Here is a 24,858-nt window from a genome sequence, read left to right as displayed (position 1 = left end):
GTGTATTGGCGTAAGGGTCGATCATTTGCATCCGCGGAGTCATTCTTTGTACTAGAGCACGAGCATTTTCTTTTGTCCATCACAAACATTTCGGTATGAGGTCTGCATTCCTGAGTGATAAGTTTGTTGGTGGTTTGTTCTTGTGCGCCACATTGATGATTCCATGTCTTGGTATCCACAGATGGCGCTTTCGATGTCAGCAAACTGCCAGGGGACCATTTGCCCAATGTGGATAGTCTGGTGTGGCTTCATGGGGGTATTTACTGATTACTATACAGCTTAATAATGAGCTCTCAGCTTGTAACAGGTCACGGATTGGGTGTTGGACAGTAAAGTTCAATTGAGGCGTTGTGTAAGTCAAGTCGCTCGGCATTTCCACTACCTGCAGCACCACAACGGTATTTCACAACACTTTTCAGTCATTTCAAGGATAAATTAAACAGAAAAACATCGGGATATAATTCTGAATTTCAGTCTTATGGCTGGTAATACCAAGCAGCAACTAACCGTCGACTCTTTCGTCTTCGTCTCATATGATGGAGTCAACCCTCCAAGGGACGCCAAAACACGGCGCCGTATCAAACAACAGGCGATGAAGAAGGCGGCGGTTGCGAGAAAGGAGACAGGCTGTTACGGAAAACAAAATCTACGACAATTGCCAGTTTTTGTGTCAAACGACGATCATTTTGACGCGAAACCACCAGTCTGCATTCACAAAGATACAGGGTGGCAGTACGACCATCTATCCCCAGGGGAAATTGTCCCTGCCAACACATATACTCGGCATCAAATCTCCTTAACTTCATTACGCCTCGGTGCTTGCGCCCCTAAAAATTTTGACCTACTGTTCAAGGTAATGCCCTTGATGGGCCTTCGCCTTGGTGTTGCCTCATTACCGGACTTTATACACGACCATCCCTGCACAACTGCCCTTTCGTGGATGAGCAAATTCGGTGGCCGGAAGTTTTTGTCGTTTATTCCCAGCCGGTATGATCAGGTACCGTCGCTTCGCTACGCTACCGACTGCATTATTGCAAAGTTTGAACAGATCATGTTGCCTGTCGAGCGGAGAACTGTCCAGGGCAACATTAACGTCTTGCTTCAATATCAAAGAGCATTGAGAGAACTCCAGAGGGAGTTGAACAGTGAGCTCAGTTGGATATCGGCCGAGACGCTATGTGCTACGCAGCTGCTAGGGGTATTCGAGGTATGTTATGCGCACGACAACAGCTACGTTTTCTAACTTTCTCGCAGACATTGAATGGGAGTTCCAATGGTGAATTATGGATACGACATGTTACTGGCGCTGCTCGACTGATAGAGGCGCGAGGAGTGTATAGATTCGGTTCCGAATTCGAGAGGTCGTTGCTTTTATCGCATATCGGACCAACCGTAAGCATGCAGTCTTCGCCCAGGTTTTGCCAGTGCTAACTTGTCAAGGTTATGGCGTCGTTTTTGGACAATACGAAATGTTTCCTCGAGGAAGGGGAATGGGCAGCGGTTATCCGATCTGCAGTAGACGACGACGAACTATTGACCAGTGAAAAGGCGCTTGTTGTTGCGTTGTGGTCTAGTCTCATACAATTGCCGGCTCTGTTCAAAGACGCCACGGATATTCTGTTACACCCAGCCCGATTCTCTCAAGAAAAGACAGATGATCTGATAGATCGGCTTTTCAATGCCCGAACCAACCTCATAATGTGACTTGATCTATTACGGCAGCACTCCCGCGGCTCTCCAGACCACTTTGAGGAGTGTTGCTACGGAATTGCCAAGAATGTACCAGTTTTCGGTAAACACGACCCTGGATCGCAATTCATCAATCAGCTTGCCTTACGAGGCACCTATGCCGTGTGTCGCATGATAAAGTCTCGACTGTTGTTCGCCTTGGCTCCCGCTCGGTTTCATGACTTGGAGCTGGAGTCGCAGGGTATTGCGAGGGTCATATCAAATTTGAAAATAAATAATGCAGATGATGCGGGGGAGCAGTTGCACGGCCATATGCTCATGGCGCAAAGTATGTGGATTGCGAATGGTATTGCGCAGACGAAGGATATTTGGGATGGCGATTATGCCGTGCATCAGGGGACGATAGAGGGGTGGAAGTTTGAGGCTTGGAACCGAGCAATTGGGAGACGGTGCTATTAATTGAGGAACTTTAGTTAATTTATCGTAATGATATATATTCACGGCTTATGCTGACGGGTAAATAGCCAGTTCCTGTTCGTATAATGTATGTGGCTGCTAGGGTGTGTGGGAGGCGTGAGGAGTATTTGCCGGCTTATCTGCCGATTTTCTCCACGGCGAGTCATACTGACAAATGTCTGTACTAGGGATTGCAGTAACACCGAGAGAGTTGGTTTGATTTGCTTTCTTCTTCCCATACTCATTTGCGGTTCAAAATGGGTTGTTGCTGAGAAGTATCTACGAGTGCAGAGCTGACTGCAGCAGGCCAAAGACAGACCAGGGTACAATATTCCTAAAAGGGAAGTGAGATATCTTTTCAGTATAGCAATTTACACATTAAGGAATGAGGCAGAATATGATGCAACTATCATTTATGGCTTTCACGGAAGCGGTACACTGACTATATAAACATTTGTTGGCAAAGCTGATAGCAGGGGTTGCACTATTAGTGAGGCTTCATGAGAGGGATACTCCAAGTCCAAGTAGCGTGACAGCCATTTTGATTATTCAACACAACGTAAACCAGAATGATATCCCTTCTTAACACCCTGTAAATGTCTCTTACGTCTGGGGACATCCAGACCCAAGCAGATCCCATCCGGGTGAAGTCATGGTCAAACAAAACATGCCGCAGTACTACTGTCAACCAGAATACTCACATCACGATTAAACCAAATATCAGTGCAACGCCTCTCTGTGTTCGAGTAGTATAGACTGCTTACAAATTCTAATGGTATAAGGTAAATGGCCAGGGTACTGTTGGCCAAATTGGGGACGTCGTTGATTACTGAACTGCTCCGACTTAGTGGAGACTATGTCCAATGCCCGCGCAGTTTCCGGTAGCGTATAATACTTGAGTGTTTCATTTAGTATTTAAGTTCTTGGCTGCTTGCATCTAAATTCATGTTATAGTTATGGAACCAACCGGCACTAGAACACAGCGACTAAGCTTCGGGGAAACCTGCAACTCACTAGCAAAAGTTTCTTGGTAGAAGCACAGAATCAGTTCACAAACATCACTTTCAACAGACACACTTTTTCTTAATGTTGTGCAAATACTAATCTTTTGACAATTTCAACCCAGCTGCCATGGACGAAGAAAGTAACTCGGCCACTGCTTCAACCGTAGGCCGCAACCCACACTCAGACTCAGAACAAAAAGAAGTAGAAACTCAACCACAGCCGAAACCCGTCGCAAATCCCAACGATGAATTTCCCGACGGCGGTCTCCAAGCTTGGCTTCAAGTTCTGGGAGGATGGGTTGTCCTCGCTGCCAATTGGGGACTGGTCAACACATTCGGCGTATATCAGACGTACTACCAAACGGAAATGCTGTCATCGTACTCAGCTTCAAGTATCTCATGGATAGGATCTCTACAAGCCTGCCTCCTCTTTCTAGCAGGATTAGCGGCTGGTCCCTTATTCGACGGAGGCTACTTCAAAGCAACCCTGACGACCGGCTTATTCATGATCGTCTTTGGCATGTTCATGACATCCATCAGCAAGACGTACTGGCAAGTCCTGTTGGCGCAGGGAATCTGCATCGGAATAGGCATGGGGTTGACATTCCTACCAGCCGCGGCTATCCAGGCGCAGTATTTCCTCAAGCGTCGAGCTTTTGCAGTTGGTATTGCTGGAACGGGCTCTCCAGTCGGCGGGATCATCTTTCCCATTATTTTCAGCAAACTTCACCCACAGGTAGGCTTCGGATGGGCAACCCGCGTCATCGCCTTCATCCTGCTAGGTCTCTCTGTTATACCCATCGTCTTTATGCGCCCTCGACTTCCTCCCCCGCCGCGCGTTCGATCCATCGTCGATAACACCGCGTGGAAGGATATTTCGTTCATGACTTTCACCGTCGGAGCGATGTTGGTCTTCCTCGTCTTGTACACCGCATTCTTCTACATCCAGCTATTCGACGAGTTGAATCACCTATCGAGCAAGAACTTTGCCCCGTACATGGTAACGTTGCTAAACGTTGGTAGCGTGGTTGGTCGTCTGGCGCCCATGTATGTCGGTGACAAGCTTGGGGTTCTGAACATGACCATCTTGTGTACACTTGCTTCAGCCCTCTTGGCATTTGGATGGATGGGTATTGATAGTCTTGGTGGCATAGCTGTTTTTACGATTCTGTATGGAATTACCTCTGGTGCCGTGGTGGTGGGTGCTCCGGTGGTGATTATGAAGTTGTCGCCGGATATGGCGCGCATGGGCACCCGTCTTGGAATGGCGTTTACGTTTTCTGCTGTGACGGTTCTGGTGGGAACGCCGATTGCTGGAGCTATTCTGGGAGACTTTTCGAGGACGCGGTGGTTGGCGACTATTGGGTATTCCGCTGGTGGTTTGGTCTTGGGGGGTGTGATCATGATGGGGACTTGGGTTTCTGTGTTTAAACAAAGGGGGACTTGGAAGATTTAGAGTTTGCATTGATATGCAAGTGTAACGGGAGAGTTGGAGAAGTGCTGTTACGTATGGAGCAGAAAGGAAGACTCTGTTAGTAATAGGGTGTTGAATAAGTCGGAAGTAGATGTGGTTAGATGAAACTCTTCATAGCAGCAATAGCGAATGCAAGCACGAACAAAGTATACCAAGTCCTCGCTCACTTTCTTAACAAGTGCACCAAGTCAACTGGTAAGTTTGTTTAAACCTCTAGGACAAGTAAGTCTAAACCCCCGTCTGATCAAACGTTGTCGTTGCACAACTAACCTTCTTCTTGCATACGGAACTCAATCGCCATTGCATAACGACATCCATCTACAACCCGCAACAACATCCAACCATACATACCATAAATTACATCTCAAGCTCAACATCCCTTGACTTTATGCACTGCCCATCCGCCATGCACCCCCTACAACGGTTGACGTAGGTGTCCTCGTAACGTCCCTGGCGATGAACTGCAAAAACGCCACACACATCATGCGTGCTATGCTTCCCTGTTATCCGCCCATGCAAGACGCACCCTTGGCTGCAGTTGCACAACACACTTTATCAATGCAGATTATCCAGTCGAACTCTGGTTCGATACGGATCAACATAATGTGCCACAACGTAGGAAGCATGGTTTGCGGCTTGCAGACCAACGTGGCGAAAAGATCTTGGTGTTTGAACCGTGTCTTCAAGATTGATATAACGATGCTGGGCCCATGTCAACGGTTTCAAGACTTTTGTTGCCAAATTCACACTCTTAATCGTCTTGTTGAACGGCCATCTGAAAATGCCTAGCAGTCCTGTACCAATACCGGCGAAGAAGAAAATTACAGAGGGTACGTTCGTAAGCATACATCTACATCACCACCATGTCCATTAGGCTAACCAAATGTGATTTCCAGTCAAAGGACCTGGTAGTCAATACTGTGGGAGCGTCTACTGCGGTTCACCGCAGCTTGTCACCCGAATCACGGCCACGGGCGAAGTCATCAGAACATGGGGTGTGCCACCAAAACCCGGCCACGACACATTAATACCACGAAGCTTCTATGAACACAGAAACAGCTAGAGGAGCAAAACGGTTAGAGGAGTAAAATTAAGTCAACAAAAGCAGGGGAAATAAAAGTCAAGCGGGACAAAATGGGATAAAATGGTCATGTCTTACGCGTCAAGGCGGTTTAGAGAAAACACTCCTTGTATAATATCTACAATCTAACATCCACAATCAAATTTATCCAAACAAACTTGTCACCCCTTGTAAAACCTCCACTTAGCCTTATAATCCGGCTTCAAATCCAAATCCAGCGCCAAAGCCCTCACGAGTTCATTCGGAATAGCCCCATACGTAAGAATCCTATCATGGAACTCCTTCTCCGTCATCCTTTTCGACCGAAGCACCTCCTTTCTCAACTCAACCAGCTGCAGCGCCCCAATCATATACGCAATTTGGTACAAGGGACCATAGTCCCCATTCAGCCAGCGCCTCACTTCACCCTCAGCCGTGGACCGCTCATGCCCAACCCAATTCACAAGGATGTCAATACACTCCTGGGGCTGCATCTTACCCAGGTGGAAGTTTAGCGATAAGATGATGCGAGCACAGCGGTGCATGCGCCAGAACATGGTTCCTATTCGGTCCTCAGGCGAGACGAAGAAGTCGCCGCGTTGCCAGAACACAAATTCCCAGTACATGGCCCAGCCTTCTATGAAAAAGGGCGTCTGGAACATCTGGCGATGGCTGCGATGACGCTCCGCTTGGTATATCTGCAGGCGGTGGCCGGGGATGAGCTCATGGAACACAGTAGCCTTGGAGAAGTGTTTGTTGTTTCCGCGCATAACCATTTGCTTGAGGTCGTAGGGCATGTCTCTCGTCGGATAGGCTATTTGAATCATCGGCCCGCCAAGGAAGAAAGGCGATACCTTTTGCTGCTCAGCTGGCATCATGATGGTGCGGTAAGTTTCTTCAGCCAAGGGAGGAACAGTGACTAAATTATTGGAGCGAACAAAGTCTGCTCCTTGGCGAGCGAGCTGCATGACAAGTTGAGGCTGTTCGCTAGGCGGCACGAACTTGGTCTTGACATATTCCAGGGCCTTTTTCCAATCGTCGCCGAATCCGAGCTCCGTGGACGCTACTCTCATCTGCTGCTCGCACCATTTGAACTGCTCGTTGGCGATTTGTACCAATTCTTCGGGTGTGTAGGCGATGACTTCTGCCTCCAGTTCGTGGAGGAGGGCGTCACGTCCGATGGGCTGCCCGATGATGTCGCCGTTGCCGTCGGGACGCATACCCGCCAACTTGCTCTGGATAAGCTGGAGATACTTTTCCAGAGCAGCATCAGCTATTTTCCACGGCGTGGTAACCCACCAGTCGAATTGCGCGTCGTAGGATGAGTAAAACCGAAACATCTCGGCGAGATGCCTGCGAAGCTCACGGACGACCTTGGACGCTTTGTACGCAGTCGTTTTACTGACTTTAATCTTTCCATTGTCAGCGTCCTCGTGTACCTTGGCAACCAAGTTGTTTACATGGTCGAGTTTGCTGGCAATGTGCTCCGGCTGAATTGGCTTCACACGTTCCCGGTGCTCGCATAGGGACACAATGACGGCTGCGAATGGCAACAACGGCGCCATGTCCTTGTCTGCATCTCGTTCAGATGTGAGCTGTGCCTTGTGTTGGCGCAAAAAGTTGCGTAAAAGAATGTAGTCCACTCTGTCCTGTTGGTTCAAGGCGTCAAAGTCGGTTTGACCTAGAGACGCCAGCTCGTCGTTGTAGAATTTGTCCAGGCGGTTCCGTCGTGTGGGTGATATGGAAATGTTGTAAAAGGTGTTGATTTCACCGAGATCTGCTTGCACTCTGCGAATTCTGTCTGCCATTGATTCTGATCCGTCGCTGCTTGGTTTTGGGAGGGATACCCAGACTGAGTCCATGTCCATCGTGGAGGGGGAGGTTTTGTGATGACGCCGGGCCATGTTGTGTACCGTTGACGAGGCGAATAGTTTGTGGAGAGGCTTAACCCTGAGACTTTGTTAAATAAAAGCTCTCAGTCCAACTCATCATATTAATCAAGTTGTAAAACCGGTGAGGAGATGTTGTCATGTCTCACGACTTATAGATGACAGTACAACCAGAGCTGGGTACAGTAGCCAGGCGCGCCAATCAACCAACATTGAAACATTGAACCCCGCTAATGATGCCTCGTCCTGAAATACCCCAGAAATCGTCCCTGGCCGGAAATAGCAGGTTATTAAACAAGGGTCCGTCGTGTTGGTTCCAGAAATCGGCATCACCAAAGCGCCACGTTAGTCACTGCCAGTTTGTTCAACAAGACTCACAACCGTTCCATGCGCGCAGATAAACTCCAAATAATCCCAGTAGACCATCATTTCAATAAGACTCATCTACGGTCTGCCATTTCACCAAATTGACAATATCCCAAATGTTTCCTTCCAATGTCACCATGTCAGCCACAGGCACAGCCCGTTATGCCAATGACGCACCCGATTCCAACCGGATCTCCGGTCTAATGCCGAACACGAAACGACAAAAACTTGTCAGCAACGACGCCCTTTCGCATCCTCATCCTCAACGTCAACCACCCTTCCTATATCTCCCATCAAGCGCGGCTACTCCATGAGTTGATTTGTCTCCCCGCAATCAACCATGCTGGCACCGCAATTCCGCACAGCAGCAGTCCGTCTGCCTTTCCGCACATTCACCCTACGGCAAATACACGCCAGACCAAAGTCAACGTCAACAAATGCCAAGACATCCCCAGAATCAACCCCGGCAAAGGCTCCAATTGCGGCCGCAAGCCCATCCACATCTCTACCGCCCATCTGGCAGCGTCTAGGCCCCTTGACCACCGCTGCCAACGCATACAGTCGGTCCCAGCGTAAGAGACCGTACACGACGCAAGTTGTCGGCGCACTGGTCATCTACCTGTTTGCCGATTTGAGCGCTCAACGAATCGGAGGGAGGGAATATGACCCCAAGAGGACGGGGAGGACGCTTCTCATAGGACTAGCTGCGGCTATTCCTTATTATCACTGGTAAATAGTTGCTTTCCTAAGCCGTACTGTCCCGGCTGCTGACATTGACAGGTTTCTTTTCCTGTCAACCAACTTCAACTATGCGTCCAAGGCTCTATCAATAGCTACCAAAGTCGGAATTAACCAGCTTTTCTTCACACCCACCTTCAACACGTACTTTTTCGGTGCCCAGGCTCTCTTGTCTGGAGAGACGATTGAGGCTACTGTCCAGCGAGTCTGGGATACTGTCCCGACTAGTTGGCTGAACTCGTTCAAGGTGTGGCCTGCAACTGTGGCTTTCTGCATGGCCTTCTTGCCGTTTGAGTTTAGGAGTATTTTCTCTGGGTTTGTCGCCGTTGGGTGGCAGACTTATTTGAGTTACTTGAATAGACAAGCTGAACTGTTGGAAGAGGCGAGGAAGATGGTCAAGGGGTCTGCTGGGGTAGAAAGTGTGGTCGTCGCGGCTGTTGGAAACCAAGGCGTTGCGACTGCAGTATAGAATGCTGCACAATTGGGTCTGGTCTCCCCTCTGGTTTTAGTAGATATCGATTGGCGTTCAGGGAATGATGGAATTGATAGAATTGGATAGATTTAGACGCATGTAAGATTCGCTCAATTTAGCACGGTTGCTCTTTTGTTCCGGGCTCTGACCGGAGTGCTCATTTCTTATTTCTGCACAAATACCTCCCTTGTCGTCATCATATACAGTGGGCAGTCAAAGGGCATTTAGACATAGGAAACGTATCGCATATCGAGTTATATGCCAAGGCACATTGAGATGTGTTGACGCATACTTGGATATGGGCAAATACTTTTTACCACAGAGTGTAGTAGATGCGTTTGCCTCAAGATGACCATACGTTCAACACTCAATGCTCCTCAACTTTACGTAGCAATGCGTCGGCAAGTTGATGAGCCTCTCGGTTATATCCCACCCGCTCAGAGATGGGTCTACCTGTTGAAACTCAAAGTTCCACAGCAACAACACCATAGTTGTTTTTAGTTGCAATATGGCTAACTTCTTGCCAAAGCACTGTCGGGGCCCGGTCGAAAACGCCAAATTCGGCCCGGCACGGGGATCAAACACTTCGGCGTCTTCTTCATTCTCGCTGCTTTGAAATTTGAGCCACCGCTCTGGTCTGTACTCCCCAATGTCATCTTCCCATGACGGGATACGGTCTTTGGCTTGCTGACAAGACTCGGTTCTCTGGAACTCTGGAACTGGGACAGCAGGTTGTGTCAAGGAAGGTCCAGTCAAGGACAGAAGAATACTTGTGCCCTTTGGGATCGGGTGACCAAGAATTTGAGTATCAGTTGTGGCAGTTCGACTGATAAGTGTGGCGACAGATGCGACCCGCAGTGACTCTTCCACAACGGCATCAAGATATGGTACCGAGATGGACGATATCTCGGCTGCAGTTGGCCACCTTTGCTCTTCCACCGCCTTGTGATAAGCCTTTCGCAGAGCTTGCCTCAGTCGTGACTGCACCTCTTGGTAATGTTGCATGTGCTTCGTCCACCAAGACAGGACCGTAGCTGTGCTGTCATGCCCCCCTAATAGAAATCCGAGAAGCTGCCCTCTGGTCAATGAACGGAAATCAATTCGGCGAGGGAATCAAGGTTTCACATACTTCGTCACGAATGACAGGGGAAAAGAAATCCGGTGCTCTCCCACTCTTTGAAGATGTGGTCATTTCTCTATGGAGTAAATGATCTAGGGCGCTTTTGGGTATATACTTGTCGCCCAGCGCTGTCATTCTGGCCACGGCTTGCTGAGTCTGTCTTCGAACGAGGGCTCGTCTATTCCAATGAGCCCTGGCGTGCTTTGGATTCAACAATGCCAGCCGTTGAGATAATGTAGGGAACGGGCTCTTTTGCGCAATGGCCACCATCTCGGGAATGTCCAGCAACGATTCTACATAGTCATCGGTAGCTGCGGTCGGAAACTCCGCTGATTTGTCGGGAGCCCATGAGTACAAAGAAGCAAAGTTGTCCATGTGTCGGATTTCTTGCCCAATTGCAGACATATGCAGGTCGATTCCAAAGGCGACGCCGCATATCGTGTCCAGAGTCAATAGATACAAGTCATGATTCGCGGAAAATGGCTTTTCCTGCGCCTTGCACTTCTTAATACTCCAGAGATTTATGAGACTGCTAGAATTCTCATATGCTCGCGGCCAGGCAACCTTTCGCGTCGTCAGTCCATTACGGGTTTACACAAGTTCAAGATTGAATGTGAAGGAGCAAAAACTACCTGTTCAAGAAACGAGGGAGTCATTAAATCCCGAAGGAGTTCTCTGTGGCGTTTGAACGCCGGATCTCTGGATTCCAAGTTGAAGTGAAAATTTGGCGCAGTTATACCGACACATTCTCTGTTACGGGTGCCTCGATCAAACTCCCTGACGCGGCGGGTGCAAATGTCTATTACCTCTCGAAAGTCGGATACAATAACTGTGGGCTTCCGAAATGGAAACAAGAACACCTGAGATATGACAGCCCCGTGCTCTTTGGGCTGACTCCATATCCATTGACGGCGATATCTGGCCGCTCGCATGGGTTTCAAGTCCCCAGAGACTCGTTTTGCTGCATCCTCATTATAGGGAATGCCTGGAAGAGGTCGTGGGCGGAGTCTGCAATAGCCAATGTATAGAATGAGGGCCACGAGAATGGTTCCCGAGCAGATAATGTTGAGATGGAGAATATTCAGATCCAGAACACCGGCCGCCAAAGTCATGATGGGCAGGCACGTCTACTATGAGGAGGGCTTCTGTATTGGTTGCCGTACTAGCACTGAGCCAAAGGACATTCAATGTTGTCGTGGTCTGAGAAGTCGGCGCCATTTAAGGGAAATCATTACAATGGAAAAAAGCAACCACTGTATCCAGTGTACTGAGCCGTACGACCACTTTGGTCGTTGTGCGTCCCTGATGCTTATTATTTCCATCCGTTTGACCCTTGCTAAACGAGTTTGACGCAGCTTAGACCAAGAACCAACATGATAGCCTGGTAATATCCAAAAATGATACAAACATGGGTTTTCTGCATTGCATATTGGGCCAGTCCCTGCGGCACAGCAGCCATGAGAGGATGGACAATGAGCGTCATGTCTCAGAAAGTCATGGCACCCCTTCTGTTCAATTTCAACATATTGCAGACTCTAATTGCCTACTCCGTACAACAACTGCCATAGGTTGTCGGTGAAAAGGTTGCGGGGTCGTGTCAGTCAGGTACCAGAGCATGGCCTCATGCTCATCCTGCCATGTCTGTGATGGATGAAAAGGGACAAACTTGCATGCCCAGAACAGCATTCTGCACCTTGCTGCTGCTTTTGCCTGAATCCTTGAGTAATGCGGGATCTCGCACCCCACTGGGAAAGGCCATACATGGGCCAGTGGCCGCGAGGCCAGGTCGGACGATGCAAGCTTTAGCACCGATGAACTTGGAGCATGCCAAGTGTTGGGCCGTTCTGTGGGATGCACAAGATAGCGAATAGACGAGGCGTACTCCGTACAGCCAATCCGTTGCGTCTAGTTGATTTTATAATTGCCAAGATTGTAGATGTGGAGAGTCGCACTGTCTGTTCCGCAGCTCGAGAGTGAAGCTGTCAAGGGTCTGGTGTCACGCATCGCCAGGAGTCTGACTAGTTATGTGCTTGGCCTGGAGTCTTGGCAGCCAGATGAGAGATCGTTGGCGTTGGCCTCGTTGCTTGGCGCATTTTGCCCAGTTCAATCAAAGATGCTGCATCAGGATCTCCGGTGGATGAAACTCATATTTGCCATTGTACGACATTGCAGTGGAATTAGTAGCACGAGATGCGGTTGATGCTGTGACGAATTGACATCGGGGATGCACACTGCATGAGGGACATGTGGCAACAGCGAACTGATCAAGCACATGACTTGGCAAGTGCTGGTTCAAATTGTGTCGGACCCAAGAGGTATCACTGCCTCCTTCCTCTCTGCAAGTTATCGCATGTCTGGTGCATTCATGGCTGCCCTACATCGTTCCTCTTTAATTATCCATTGATCTGTTTCGTCCCCCTTGTTTTCTTTAGAGACTGTCGGGTCACAATGGCGTTCGGCTCCGGATGTTCACAGCACCAGATGGTTCATATCAACAGAATATTGTCGCCGAAACGACCCCTGGAACTAAGCCATTTCGTGGCGGCCCGGATGTGAATGGTGGTGCGTGCGATGGATCATTTGATTTGATGGTCAAGATACCTTGCCATTTTCGTGTGGCAGCTGGGTAAGTGGGCAGTGGTCAGTGGCCGTTACAAGCGGTAGCCGCAAATGCACATGCTTGATCAAGTCAATCTGGTGTAACCATTGAGGTCTGTCAGATGCCACATATCTTTGATCGCCCGGAAGCATTGACCAGTCAAGGCCAGAGCAGACCACACCAGACCCTTTGGTTCAGGTCCATTTGATGTCGCCTGTGGCTGTGGTGTGTGGACAAGCACTTGGGGAGTCCTGATGACATCAATTGCAATTGCCCTTCTGCAGATGCTCAGATCACACCACAACGTCATCTTTCTACCACCAAACTACTTCCAAGCGACCGCTGCCAGCACCAAACATTGAATCCAGACATGTTCCAATAGCCAGGGAATAGCCACGCATTCTCGCCATGAGCCTTGTTCCCCTCGATTGACTGCCGCCATGTTTCGCAGTCTCCAGGCACGCCTGTTCCGCTTGGCTGGGCCGGTTCCAGCAAATACGTCCGAGTATCAACCACTGCACCACGACCAAGATGCGAGAATCGCAACAGCCAACGATGAAGGGATTAGCTTGCCCAATGGCGATGGCGGTCCGCGATTAGGGTCACATAGGGATGCGGCTGCCATGATGCTCATCAGACTTGGCCGTTCGCCAGATGAGCCCATCTCCATCTCACCAGAAGATGATGCACGGATACTACGTCGCATCGATATAGCCTTGCTGCCTCTCATGCTCTCTGTCTATTTCTTACAGGCTCTGGATAAGGCAACTTTATCATACGCCTCCATTTTTGGTCTTATTGACGATACAGGCCTGGTCGGCGATCAGTTTTCATGGCTGGGCAGCATCGTCTACCTCGCCCAGCTCGTCATGCAGTTACCTCTGGCTCTGGCGCTAGTAAAGCTGCCCATTGGGAAATTCACTAGTGTCATGGTATTTGCCTGGGGATCGACTCTTGTTCTTATGACTTGGGCTCATAACTTCCCTCAGCTTATGGTGGCTCGATTCTTCCTTGGAGCGTTTGAGGCGAGCATTGGCCCTAGTTTCGTGGCTATCACCCAGATGTGGTGGCGAAGAAGGTACTGTTGTTGTTTTTTCGGCTCTGGTGATGCAAGATATATAGATCGGTGAAGTTGCAAAGCTAACACTTTGCTAGGGAACAGACCATGCGGATCGGTTCTTGGTATTGCATGAATGGGTTGACATGGGTGGTGGGTTGCGCCGGATGCCATTAACCTACTGCGACGGGCTGACGGTTATTGATAGTTTGGTAGTCTCATCACTTATGGACTCGTAAGCATGCACTCGAGCATGAAACCATATGAGGTTGGTTGACAACGCCGAGCCCATAGCTGCAGGCAAACGATGCTAACTAATGCCTACCAGATCATTTTCCTATTCTTCGGCATCGTCACCGTCTTTGTGTCTGGAATCATGTTCTACTGGATGCCGGATTCTCCAACCGAAGCTAAATTCCTCTCTGACGACGATAAAGTCATCGCTATCGAGAGATTACGTGACAATCAAATGGGCGTCATGTCGCGCGAGTGGAGATTTTCTCACTTTTACGAGACCTTGACGGACCTCAAAACTTGGTTATGGGTTGTTATGATGTTTTGTATTTCGGTTCCGTCGAGCGGTATATCGACCTACGGACCTCAGATTATGAAGTCATTCCTCGAGGACCCATATCTCACAACCCTCATGAATGTGCCTATCGGACTGTCGCATGTTATTGCTGTGTCTGGCAGTGCTTATTTGTCCATGAAATGGACGCGCAAGGGACCTGTCATTGCCCTGCTTTGCATTCCCCCCATTATCGGGCTGTCCATCTTGTTAAAGCTGCCTGCGGTTCCCGAATATCGCGGGGCTTTGCTGACAGGATATTTCTGTCTATCTACATTTACTGGAATTAGTAAGTCACCCATCTCCTCTGCTATCAGGGTAGGCAGGCTGACGACCCTTTACAGCACCTCTTTTATACTCGTGGTCTGCCCAAAATACAGCAGGCGACACAAAGCGAAAGTCTGTTTCTGCGGTTGTCTTCATTGGCAGTTCCGCCGGGAATGTCCTTGGTCCGCTATTATTTACGCCGGACGACCCTCAAACCGGTCTCGGTACGATCATGGGTTTCTTTGTCACCATTATCGTATTAGTCATACTTACAACACTGTACTTGAAATGGTTGAATCGAAAACATGGTCAAAGAAGAGTCGCTCTAGGTAAGAAGGCAAGGATTAGGGACTTCAGTCTAGAAAGTGCGGAAGAAATTCAACGACTTAAACATGTGGATAGCACTGTTCAGCATGCTGCGGACCTATATGACAATAGCGAACCACTCAGGCTCGAAAGTGAGGTCCTCAACAAGGCCTTTGCCGACGCTACCGACCTGGAGAATGAGGATTTCATGTTTGTTTATTAAAAGAATTTATAGATGTTAGAAGCCTTGGACTCGGCACTGTTTAGCGACGCCAGGTGCGTGTGCATGACGCCGGATATCATCCATTGATATCAGACCAAAAGGATCGCAAGCTGTTACTCTTGAACGAGGCTCAAGGTTGATTATCTGGCAAATGAGATGGAACGTACATAGAACCCTCCTATCCCGCGATGGGTGACCTTTAACTTACACTGTTTCTCAAATAGAAGCAACTGATTAATTTCATGTCTGGTCAAGTTCGAAATAACTTGCTGCTGCCCGGTCGCACTCTGTGCAACTAGAGTCTGGTGGTTTCACATCGGTCAAAGGTCTACTGTCACATCCTCCGTTGCACTCCTCAGCAACAAATCGGCTTTTTGTTTCATGAATTGCCGCTTGTATGCAGTGTATGCATCATCTCCACAGTCAAAGCAAGGCTATTCAATCGCCACCAGCAGCCAGGATTCGTCCATGTCGTCGTTTCTTTGTCTGTGGTGCCAGCACTGCCCCCATCCTCGTCACTTGTGGAGCGTCAATCCACCAGACCAGACTGCCTGGCTGAGTGCCTGCCAACTCACCGTTCGCTCCTCCCTCAATGTTCATTGTTGGCTCATGTAAGAATTATTCATGGTAACGACTTGCCTGCTTTCACTGTTCTCCCATCAAATGCGACAGTTCTCCTTCCCGTGACTCTGGACTACTCCTTTGTTTTCCACATTGATGAAATTGGTGAGCTGAGCACTTCATCTTCCACCCACTACCGCCACCAAGACGTCACTAGCTGGCATCACCATCTCTCAAGAGTCCTGCCGACTGGTTTAGGTCGACATCTCATTTCTACCCAACCTTCTGCGGCACATCTTATTTGTCGCAGAATTAGGACTAACGAAAGTAGTCAACAACGCAATCAAGCACAGCTAGCCGTTCCGGGCTTGTTATTTGTTTTACTGCGATTGCAGCATTTCTCGTGCTCTTCTTTGGAATTCCGCGTGGCTCAATCCCCGGATTCTCGTTTGAACCAGTCAATATGAGCGGAACCGGATGCCGAACCGTGGCCTACTTTGTCAACTGGTAAGTTGACGTTCCTTAAGTGGTTCAAGGAATTTGTCAATTGACCATGTTGCCCAGGGCAATCTACGCCCGAAAGCACCGCCCCCAGGATCTGCCTGTTGAGAACCTCACCCATATTCTATACGCCTTTGCCAATGTTCGCGATACTGGCGAAGTGTAAGTCTCCTCATAAGCCCCAAGATCGTATAAGCGACAGCAGCTCACTCCACCAGGCACTTGACCGACACCTGGGCTGATACTGATATCCATTGGGAAGGTGATTCCTGGAATGACACTGGCAACAACCTTTACGGGTGCCTCAAGCAGCTAAACCTCCTAAAGAAGCGCAACCGTAATCTCAAGGTTCTGCTTTCCATCGGCGGCTGGACCTATAGCGCCAATTTCAAAGGCCCGGCCAGCACTCCGCAGGGGCGAGAGCAATTTGCCAAGTCTAGCGTCGAATTACTGAAAACTCTTGGCTTTGACGGCATTGACATTGATTGGGAATACCCCCAGAATGCTGAGGAGGCCCGAAACTATGTCGAGCTGCTCGCCGCTGTGCGTCATGAGCTCGATGCCTACGCTGCAAAGTGTGCAGATAACTACCACTTTGAGTTGACAGTAGCGTGTCCAGCTGGTCCCAACAACTACCAAAAGATGGAACTTGCCGAAATGGACAAGTACTTGGACTTTTGGAACCTAATGGCATACGACTACGCCGGCTCATGGGATTCAATTAGTGGTCATCAGGCAAATATTTACCCTTGCGGCGACGCCTCAACGCCGTTCTCTACCAATGCCGCCGTCGATTACTACACCAGCCAGGGCGTGGCCGCTAACAAGATTGTTCTTGGTATGCCGCTGTACGGGCGTGCCTTTGAAAACACCGACGGTCCTGGTAAGCCTTTTCAGGGTGTTGGAGAAGGTACATGGGAGAATGGTGTCTTTGACTATAAGAAATTGCCTCTTGAAGGCTCGGAAGAGCGCTTCGATGATCATGCCCAGGCAAGCTACTGCTATAGTGCGGCTAGCCGAAAGCTTGTAAGCTACGACACTGCTCCCATGGCCAAGATGAAGGCCGACTATGTCAAGCAAAAGGCCCTGGGTGGAGCAATGTGGTGGGAGAGCAGCGGTGACAAGTCAGGTCCAGATAGTCTGATTTCAACCGTTGTTAGTTCTTTGGGCGGACCACATTGTCTTCAAAAGCTGGACAACTGTATCCGGTATCCTGAGACCAAGTATGATAACTTGCGGGAAGGGTTCCCGAACAATTAGCCTGGGGTAGGTTGACAGTGGTGGCAATAAAGTTAGCTTAGCAACGTATCAAATGAAGTTAAATTCTCTCTGGAATATATAAGTTCTTTCCCCCTTGGTTTCCAATGCAGAACATTCGAACCTAGAGAGAAAGACAGAGAGAGGTAGGTCGTGTGGTTTTGGGCGCCTCAGACTCACGGTCCCGCTGTTATCGTATATCGCCACGTGACACTGGCCACACAAATTGAGCAGCAAACTTTGGCTAACCAGTTGCAGATGGTCCGTGCACGAGCTTTGAGCTGCCGCCAGAAAAATTTCCACCGAGAAAAAAGTGCAGAGTCGGCTTGTACCAAGAGTCTTCAATCGACAGCCCTCACCAAACAGTTGAACGTCTCTCGTCGCAACTGCCCCAATCTGACCAGCCAGAGTATTGGCGAAATCTGGGACGAGACAAGATGTCGCACATTGATTACGTTCTTTACGAGTCCCCTGTGGGCTATGCCCTCTTCCAGGTGGTTCATCAGTCCGATGCGGTGGGATTGAAATTGAAGGAGACGCAGGCTGCCGTCAATGATCTCGCCAAGTTTGGCAAGATGGTCAAATTGACCAACTTCAGCCCTTTCCGGTATGTTCAATTGACATCTTTGCGACTAGTTTAGGTCGTTTTGCTTATCGTGGTGGAACATTAGTGGTCACGTTGAAGCCCTCGAAAACATCAACCTCGTCTCAGAAGGCATTATGACCGAATACCTCAAGTCCGTCCTCGAACTCAATCTCCCCAAGACCGGCAAGAAGACCAAGGTTGTTTTGGGAGTCTCGGAGAAGAACTTGGCTGGTGCCATCAAAAGCGAATTCCCCGGACTGGAGTGCGAGACTGCCGACACCTCAGATATCGTCGGCGATGTTATCCGTGGTCTTCGCCAGCACGCCGACAAACTCCTGAAGGACCTGAAGCCTGGCGATATTGAGAAGGCCGGTCTGGGTATGGGCCACGCCTACTCCCGAGCCAAGGTCAAGTTCAGCGTCACCAAGAACGACAACCACATCATCCAGGCTAGTGCCACCATTGACTTCCAGGACAAGGGTGTGAACCAGTTCTTCATGCGTGTCCGAGAGTGGTACGGCTGGCACTTCCCCGAGCTGATCAAGATCGTCTCCGACAACTTGACGTACGCCAAGCTCGTGCTTGTCATTGGCGACAAGAAGACCCTGACTGACGACAGACTGCACGACCTTGCTGCCGTTCTGGGTGAAGATGGCGAGAAAGCACAGGCTATTATTGATGCTGCCAAAGTATCCATGGGTCTGGATATTGCTGCTGCCGATCTGGAGATTATTGCTGGCTTTGCTGAGGCTGTTGTCAAGCAGGCTGAGAACCGCAAGACAACATCTGCTTATCTGGAGAAGAAGATGGGCCACGTCGCCCCTAACCTGCAGGCCCTCATTGGCACTCCTGTTGCTGCTCGCTTGATCTCTCATGCTGGTTCACTCACCAATCTGTCCAAATACCCTGCCTCAACTCTGCAGATCCTTGGCGCTGAGAAGGCCCTCTTCCGCGCTCTCAAGAGCAAGAGCAACACTCCCAAGTATGGTTTGATCTACCACAGCAGTTTCATTGGCAAGGCCGGTGTTCGCAACAAGGGTAGAATCTCCCGATATCTCGCCAACAAGTGCAGTATGGCTAGCAGAATCGACAACTTTTCAGAAGAGCCCTCAACACGCTTTGGTGAGGCTCTGAGACAACAAGTCGAGGACCGCCTGGAGTTTTACGCCAGCGGCAAGAAGCCTGCTAAGAATGCCGATGTCATGGTACGTACATTGAATGTATATAGCTCCCTTGGTGCAATGACTTTTTGCTAACTCGGCCGCTTTTAGAAATCCGTCATGGCCGTTCTTGGCGACAGCGCAGACAAGGATAGCGATGACGACATGGCTGATGCCCCTGAGCCTGCCTCTGCTAAGAAGGAGAAGAAGGACAAGAAAGAAAAGAAAGACAAGAAAGACAAAAAGGAGAAGAAAGAGAAGAAGCGCAAGCGTGACGAAGAGGAAGCCGCTCCTGTCGATGACAGTGCTGAGAAAAAGAAGAAGAAGAAGAGAAAGTCCAAGGCTGCTGATGAGGAGTAGAATTCTCACATTGGCAAAAAGACTACTTTACACACTTCTAGATATCCTTCAATCACGCATGGTATGGACAACAAAAGGAACCCAGGCGACAAAAGAGTCGTTGGGATCTGGTCGTAAAGGAATACGAAATACCCTGAGATCAGACTGATAAGGGAATGAGATGTAGGCGGCCCATTCATTGGATTTGGGCTGCCGCATGGCTTTTTCTTGCAGGCGGCTTGTTGCGAATTTGCTTGAGAGGGAGTTTTGCAGGATTTTAGGCTGCGGCGTTTGAGGGCATATGGCTTGTATTTCAATGTTTTGGACTTGATCTTTTGTCTAGGTGTATCAGTTTAGGCATCCTGTATTATTGTGCAGGGGTGTGGGTTTACGCGAATATATTAACATTTCAAAACGTTGGTTGTGCGTTTATTAGGATAGTGACCTTGTAATTCTGTCTCATGCTGGCCATCATCTCCAAGAGACCAGCAGGTTGGCAGCGGCGGTAGAAGGAGTCAAGACTCATTTTCCATGTTTTTACAGATGAGTACAGCATTTTGCCGTGTTCATTCATACATCTGCTGTGAAAGCAGGTCATGGTGCGGATAATGCCCACTCCAAGTGGAACAGTTATACAAACAAAGTGGAACATTCACGATATTTATCACATACACACGACACTTCACATGGACACCAAGGAATGAGTTTAACCGTAGTCTTAGTCAAGCATTCATAATCAAAGCCCGGATGTGCTCTATGCTACATCAACGCCCAATTTTGTTCCGCATTACATGTTTTCCCTTAAGTTCTCAGCCCATTTCACATCAGAAAAATCCATGGTGCGTTTATTGCTTGTCAAAGACGTAGGTCAGGTGGCATCGACCACAGTACTGACGATCAGGCATGGAGGCCATGAAGACACCAGCGCCGCACTGTTTCGCCAGTCGTTAGTACGGACATTTCTCAAAGGTCTTGGTGTTAGGGAGTCAAAAACTTACGGTGTCGCTGGGGCACTCTCGGCGGAGGCGCTCAATGTTACCATCCTTGTCGACCTTGTAGTACTTGAGGACAGCCAGCTTGGTCTTCTTGCGCTTGTGCTTGATCTTCTTGGGGGTGGTGTAGACCTTCTTCTTGCGCTTCTTGCCACCACCACGGAGACGCAGCACCAAGTGCAGGGTGCTCTCCTTCTGGATGTTGTAGTCGCTCAGGGTGCGGCCATCCTCGAGCTGCTTACCAGCAAAGATGAGTCGCTGCTGGTCGGGGGGGATGCCCTCCTTGTCCTGGATCTTGGACTTGACGTTGTCGATGGTGTCGGAAGACTCCACCTCAAGGGTGATCGTCTTCCCCGTGAGGGTCTTGACGAAAATCTGCATCTTGCCTAACTGGATGGGTTAGAGTTGAGTACTTTTTTGGTCCGAAAGTGATGTTCGTGAGGTTGTGCGGTCCTCATCATGGTGCTGGGCAATATCAAAAAAAGTTTTGATATTGCGCCGGCGACCATGACAGAAGAAAGCAGGGAATCGGAAAAGCAAATGGGAAATTCAATCCTCAAGACGGATGCATCGCTGATACATCCATCGTTGAGGACGATGTGAAATGCAGCATCTTTCAGACGTACCTCGACAATAGACCTATTGCCGTCCTAAGCAATCCTCAGATGTTGCGGTTGTGAGAAAGACGCTTCTCAATGTGGAGTGGCGGCATGCTGAGAAATTTCCCACCGGCCCTGCGTGGGAGCCCCAAGCGGGTCACATGACATAGGGTTTTGCGCGATCTACTTGCCCTTGCGCTTCCACCCTCACAACGAATTTACCCAATTGTGTGGAGCCCTGGGGCTTTCTGACTGGCAAGCGAGGAACCTCGCCGCGACTTTTGCACATCCGTCTTTAATCTTTTTTGACAGCAACCCATTCCAGTACGTCTACCAACCCGCACTTCTCTCGACAACTTTTTGTTGCTAGGTATTAACAGACTTTGCAACAGACACCGTCAAAATGGTCAAGAAGAGAAAGAACAAGTACGACTGAACCCCTCGCTTCTTGAATTCCCACGCGCCGTGTCGTTGCCGTCGAAAAAGTTGAACTCTCAACGAGCGAAAATACACGAGATGCGCGATGGGCAATTCAGTCAAGACAATTTACTAACAGACTTCTAGCGGCCGCAACAAGAAGGGCCGCGGCCACACCAAGCCCATCCGATGCAGCAACTGCTCTCGCTGCACCCCCAAGGATAAGGCGATCAAGAGATTCACCATCCGCAACATGGTTGAGTCTGCCGCTATCCGTACGTCTGCCCCTCGCGACTTTCCTCAAGCGATTCCTATCTCTTTGTCAATTTGACTCGGAACGATACGAATTATTATGAGTGAATTGTCTTTACAATCCCTGACGAACCATCGACTAACATACTATCAGGTGATATCTCGGATGCCTCCGTCTTCGCCGAGTACACCGTCCCCAAGATGTACCTGAAGCTGCAGTACTGCGTCTCTTGCGCCATCCACGGCAAGATTGTCCGGTACGTTGTCTTTCCCATGAGTGTGACAACTGCGCCTCGGCGTATGTGCTTTAGATGAACCTTGGCCGTTCGCCAGCAATTGGATACACTCACCCTCCTCTTGTCATGATATATATCATGACCTGGTACGTTTTTATATAATGTGATGACTGACATGATTTTTTTTTTTTTGTAATTACAGTGTCCGATCTCGCGTGGGCCGCCGCAACCGTGCTCCTCCCCCTCGTGTCCGCTACAACAAGGACGGCAAGAAGATTACCCCTACTGCCCCTAAGGCTTAGATGGGTTTCATGATTGGGATGGAGTCTGGTTATGTTTAACGTCTGCATTCAGTAAAAGGATTAGATGAACAACTGGGATTGAAAATCTAGGGAGATTTCCAAAATCAAATCGGACTACGTTTCTTGTCGCTGATGTGAATTGTGCTCGCATGTTCAAGTTATAAGTGATCTCCATTGGATGCCATTACGAGTTACACTCTCACTGGCTGGTGTGTGTCGTGCAATTCAATGTGCCCATGTGGAAATGTTGTGACTTGCTGGCTGTGGCCTTCTGTTGAAGGTGTTGGCGCCGCGTACGGCCTCCAAGACGTCTATTCCACAAATCAAGCCTCCAGATTGTCAGACAACAGCGGTCTGCCCAAAAACACAAATTTAAATGAGTATTCCGCATCATGAAATAGGAAATATGTGTTTATTATTCATTTGGGGGTACCTACGGAGTGAAATGATCTCCCCTTCCGGTTTGACGGTGTTACCCTGTAGAAAAGCAATTTATACCAACTTCACTCCCTTCTGCGAACAAGCATACGGATCGAAACAAACACCACGTCCACAACAACTCCCAGTAAGACACTTGTACTTCTTATATCCTGCACTCGCACAATCATCGTCAAACTCGCACTGGCTCACAAAGTTGGCACATTCCATGTACTCGAAAGCAATGGAAGCTCCCCCTGCCGTCTGGCCACACATGCAGCCCGACTTCCCAATTGTAGCATTTCCTGGATAGGAGCAGGCACCCTTCGATCCATCAAATGAAGATTTGCTACCATTCTTGCAGCAAGCTATTTGAGTTGGATCTTGAACAGTAATATTGAATGGCTTGGGCGATTCCGGCGCTGCCTTCAGGGACGTAATTGAAGCAATAGATGTTACGCCCGCCTGAAGACTCATGTTGAAGGGAAGATCGCCGTCATGTAGATCATCGCAAATGTCGCCTTCGAAACTGCGCATTTTGTTATACGCCTCGATGTACAGTTCCAATGCGCTTAACTTGCCGAACGCAATCTTCCTGCCTTTCGACAAGGCCTGTTTGAAGATACCCCAGAGCTGGCTGTATTTTTCGACCACATCATCCACCACTCCTTTTTGCATACCATCAAGATCCAGCTTATACAGGTCCTCTTTGAGCGAACTGGCACTAAGCATATCCTGTGCTGTTGTCTCGAGAGTCGTCACCACGGTGGACAAGTCTGGACACGCACCGCCAAACGGGTCTGTAAGTAGGAACCGAACAATGTCCTTGTTCACTGCAGCTCGACACTTGCTATTGCCAGAATCTGAGCCGGGGAATGTACACGTAAATGTCCATTTGCCCGTCGATGAATCAATATCCGTATCAATGCAGTCCGAATCACCTATACGGAGAGTCGGATACTTGCGAAGCGTTCGTTTGATGCCTCCGCTGCACTGGTCCTTGAGATAGAGGATTTGCTCGAAACTCGATTCTTCCATGCGCTTGGAGGAGACCACCTTGGAGCATACTTCTCCCGACAGTCTTTCCAATTGCTGATACATGTCCTTGATTGTAATGGAGACGTCGTATGCGCAGCTCTTGGTGGAGAAGTGAATGCCTTGCTCGTCAATAAGCATGGCATTATACTGAGAGTCCACGACTGACACGTAGCTTCCATTTGATATATCCATGTGGTATGTGCCGTTTGATGCATCTCTCAAGGTGAGAAAGACGGGATCGACGCCGTCGGAATTGAAGCTGACAGATTCAATGTATGTGGAAGGAAACGTCGTGTTACCCTTCTTGATTTCTTCGTTGTGCAGCGTTGCTCGACGACGTTCATCTTCAATATTGAAATCTTGAGGGAGGTGGTAGCATGTTGCTTCTGCGATGGCAGCTGTTCGAGTTACCTGGGTGAAATTTGCAGCTGGAGGATTTAAAGAAGTCGTTGGTGTTGCGGCAGAACTCAACGTCCATGTGTTATTCTTGGAGGAAGTTTCAGTGCTTGTAATTGCTGTGATGGTAGAAGCAGATGCACTCCACGTTCTTGAACCGCTACTTTCGGAGCTCTGTACCGATGAAGTGACAGTAGAGGTAGCGTTCGCCATTGATGATGTATTCAGACTCATCCATGAAGATGTCCCTGGCGGAATGCTAACATAGCTTGTTGACGTATTTGAGGTAAGAATAGGCGAAAGCGTGATAGTCGGCAAGGGCCACAAATCAGTTACAGTGTTTGAAGCCGTTGATACTGAGAACTTGGTGCTGGATGTGGCATTCAAAGTGCTTGTCTGAGAAGATTGTGGAATTCCAGAGCTGTTCCAGGTGCTAATTGAAGATGTCACACTACCAACCGAAGAATTCGTATACCAGGCCGAGCTTCTAGTGCTTGATAATGAAGTTGCAGGATTT

General features: G+C 49.1%; 11 protein-coding genes across 11 annotated transcripts; 7 read left to right on the top strand and 4 right to left on the bottom strand.

The window, feature by feature from the left end:
- Positions 1–478: 478 nt before the first annotated feature.
- On the top strand, positions 479–1,243 carry VFPPC_07949 (hypothetical protein; the record flags this gene model as incomplete). The annotated part of the gene is made up of 1 exon (XM_018286732.1): positions 479–1,243. One exon carries the CDS (start codon positions 479–481, stop codon positions 1,241–1,243), a length of 765 nt encoding a protein of 254 aa, XP_018143472.1.
- A 2,033-nt stretch (positions 1,244–3,276) lies between these two features.
- VFPPC_07948 (major facilitator superfamily transporter protein) lies at positions 3,277–4,605 on the top strand (the record flags this gene model as incomplete). The annotated part of the gene is made up of 1 exon (XM_018286731.1): positions 3,277–4,605. The coding sequence occupies one exon, from the start codon at positions 3,277–3,279 to the stop codon at positions 4,603–4,605; it is 1,329 nt and encodes a 442-aa protein (XP_018143471.1).
- Positions 4,606–5,865: 1,260 nt separating this feature from the next.
- VFPPC_07947 (X-Pro dipeptidyl-peptidase) lies at positions 5,866–7,551 on the bottom strand (the record flags this gene model as incomplete). The annotated part of the gene is made up of 1 exon (XM_018286730.1): positions 5,866–7,551. One exon carries the CDS (start codon positions 7,549–7,551, stop codon positions 5,866–5,868), a length of 1,686 nt encoding a protein of 561 aa, XP_018143470.1.
- Positions 7,552–8,278: 727 nt separating this feature from the next.
- Positions 8,279–9,145, top strand: VFPPC_07946 (Mpv17/PMP22 family protein; the record flags this gene model as incomplete). Its single annotated transcript, XM_018286729.1, has 2 exons — positions 8,279–8,667; positions 8,719–9,145. The coding sequence occupies 2 exons, from the start codon at positions 8,279–8,281 to the stop codon at positions 9,143–9,145; spliced, it is 816 nt and encodes a 271-aa protein (XP_018143469.1).
- A 363-nt stretch (positions 9,146–9,508) lies between these two features.
- Positions 9,509–11,380, bottom strand: VFPPC_07945 (cytochrome P450 monooxygenase; the record flags this gene model as incomplete). The annotated part of the gene is made up of 3 exons (XM_018286728.1): positions 9,509–10,219; positions 10,278–10,832; positions 10,901–11,380. 3 exons carry the CDS (start codon positions 11,378–11,380, stop codon positions 9,509–9,511), a joined length of 1,746 nt encoding a protein of 581 aa, XP_018143468.1.
- Positions 11,381–13,307: 1,927 nt separating this feature from the next.
- VFPPC_07944 (allantoate permease) lies at positions 13,308–15,288 on the top strand (the record flags this gene model as incomplete). The annotated part of the gene is made up of 5 exons (XM_018286727.1): positions 13,308–13,945; positions 14,023–14,077; positions 14,133–14,192; positions 14,253–14,781; positions 14,837–15,288. The coding sequence occupies 5 exons, from the start codon at positions 13,308–13,310 to the stop codon at positions 15,286–15,288; spliced, it is 1,734 nt and encodes a 577-aa protein (XP_018143467.1).
- Positions 15,289–15,669: 381 nt separating this feature from the next.
- VFPPC_17868 (hypothetical protein) lies at positions 15,670–15,903 on the top strand (the record flags this gene model as incomplete). The annotated part of the gene is made up of 1 exon (XM_022429543.1): positions 15,670–15,903. One exon carries the CDS (start codon positions 15,670–15,672, stop codon positions 15,901–15,903), a length of 234 nt encoding a protein of 77 aa, XP_022285403.1.
- Positions 15,904–18,044: 2,141 nt separating this feature from the next.
- On the top strand, positions 18,045–19,713 carry VFPPC_17869 (protein SIK1; the record flags this gene model as incomplete). Its single annotated transcript, XM_018286726.2, has 3 exons — positions 18,045–18,214; positions 18,279–19,398; positions 19,465–19,713. 3 exons carry the CDS (start codon positions 18,045–18,047, stop codon positions 19,711–19,713), a joined length of 1,539 nt encoding a protein of 512 aa, XP_018143466.2.
- Positions 19,714–20,537: 824 nt separating this feature from the next.
- On the bottom strand, positions 20,538–21,065 carry VFPPC_16015 (ubiquitin; the record flags this gene model as incomplete). Its single annotated transcript, XM_018293768.1, has 2 exons — positions 20,538–20,624; positions 20,691–21,065. 2 exons carry the CDS (start codon positions 21,063–21,065, stop codon positions 20,538–20,540), a joined length of 462 nt encoding a protein of 153 aa, XP_018143465.1.
- A 621-nt stretch (positions 21,066–21,686) lies between these two features.
- Positions 21,687–22,490, top strand: VFPPC_14329 (ribosomal protein S26e; the record flags this gene model as incomplete). The annotated part of the gene is made up of 4 exons (XM_018292098.1): positions 21,687–21,709; positions 21,848–21,975; positions 22,107–22,209; positions 22,391–22,490. The coding sequence occupies 4 exons, from the start codon at positions 21,687–21,689 to the stop codon at positions 22,488–22,490; spliced, it is 354 nt and encodes a 117-aa protein (XP_018143464.1).
- Positions 22,491–22,982: 492 nt separating this feature from the next.
- On the bottom strand, positions 22,983–24,554 carry VFPPC_14328 (nuclear condensin complex subunit Smc4; the record flags this gene model as incomplete). Its single annotated transcript, XM_018292097.1, has 1 exon — positions 22,983–24,554. The coding sequence occupies one exon, from the start codon at positions 24,552–24,554 to the stop codon at positions 22,983–22,985; it is 1,572 nt and encodes a 523-aa protein (XP_018143463.1).
- Between the last annotated feature and the right edge of the window lie 304 nt (positions 24,555–24,858).

The sequence above is a fragment of the Pochonia chlamydosporia genome, chromosome 4 (genome assembly GCF_001653235.2).
Source record: "Pochonia chlamydosporia 170 chromosome 4, whole genome shotgun sequence".
Taxonomy (NCBI): domain Eukaryota; kingdom Fungi; phylum Ascomycota; class Sordariomycetes; order Hypocreales; family Clavicipitaceae; genus Pochonia; species Pochonia chlamydosporia.
This window is presented reverse-complemented; position numbering and strand designations above follow the sequence as displayed.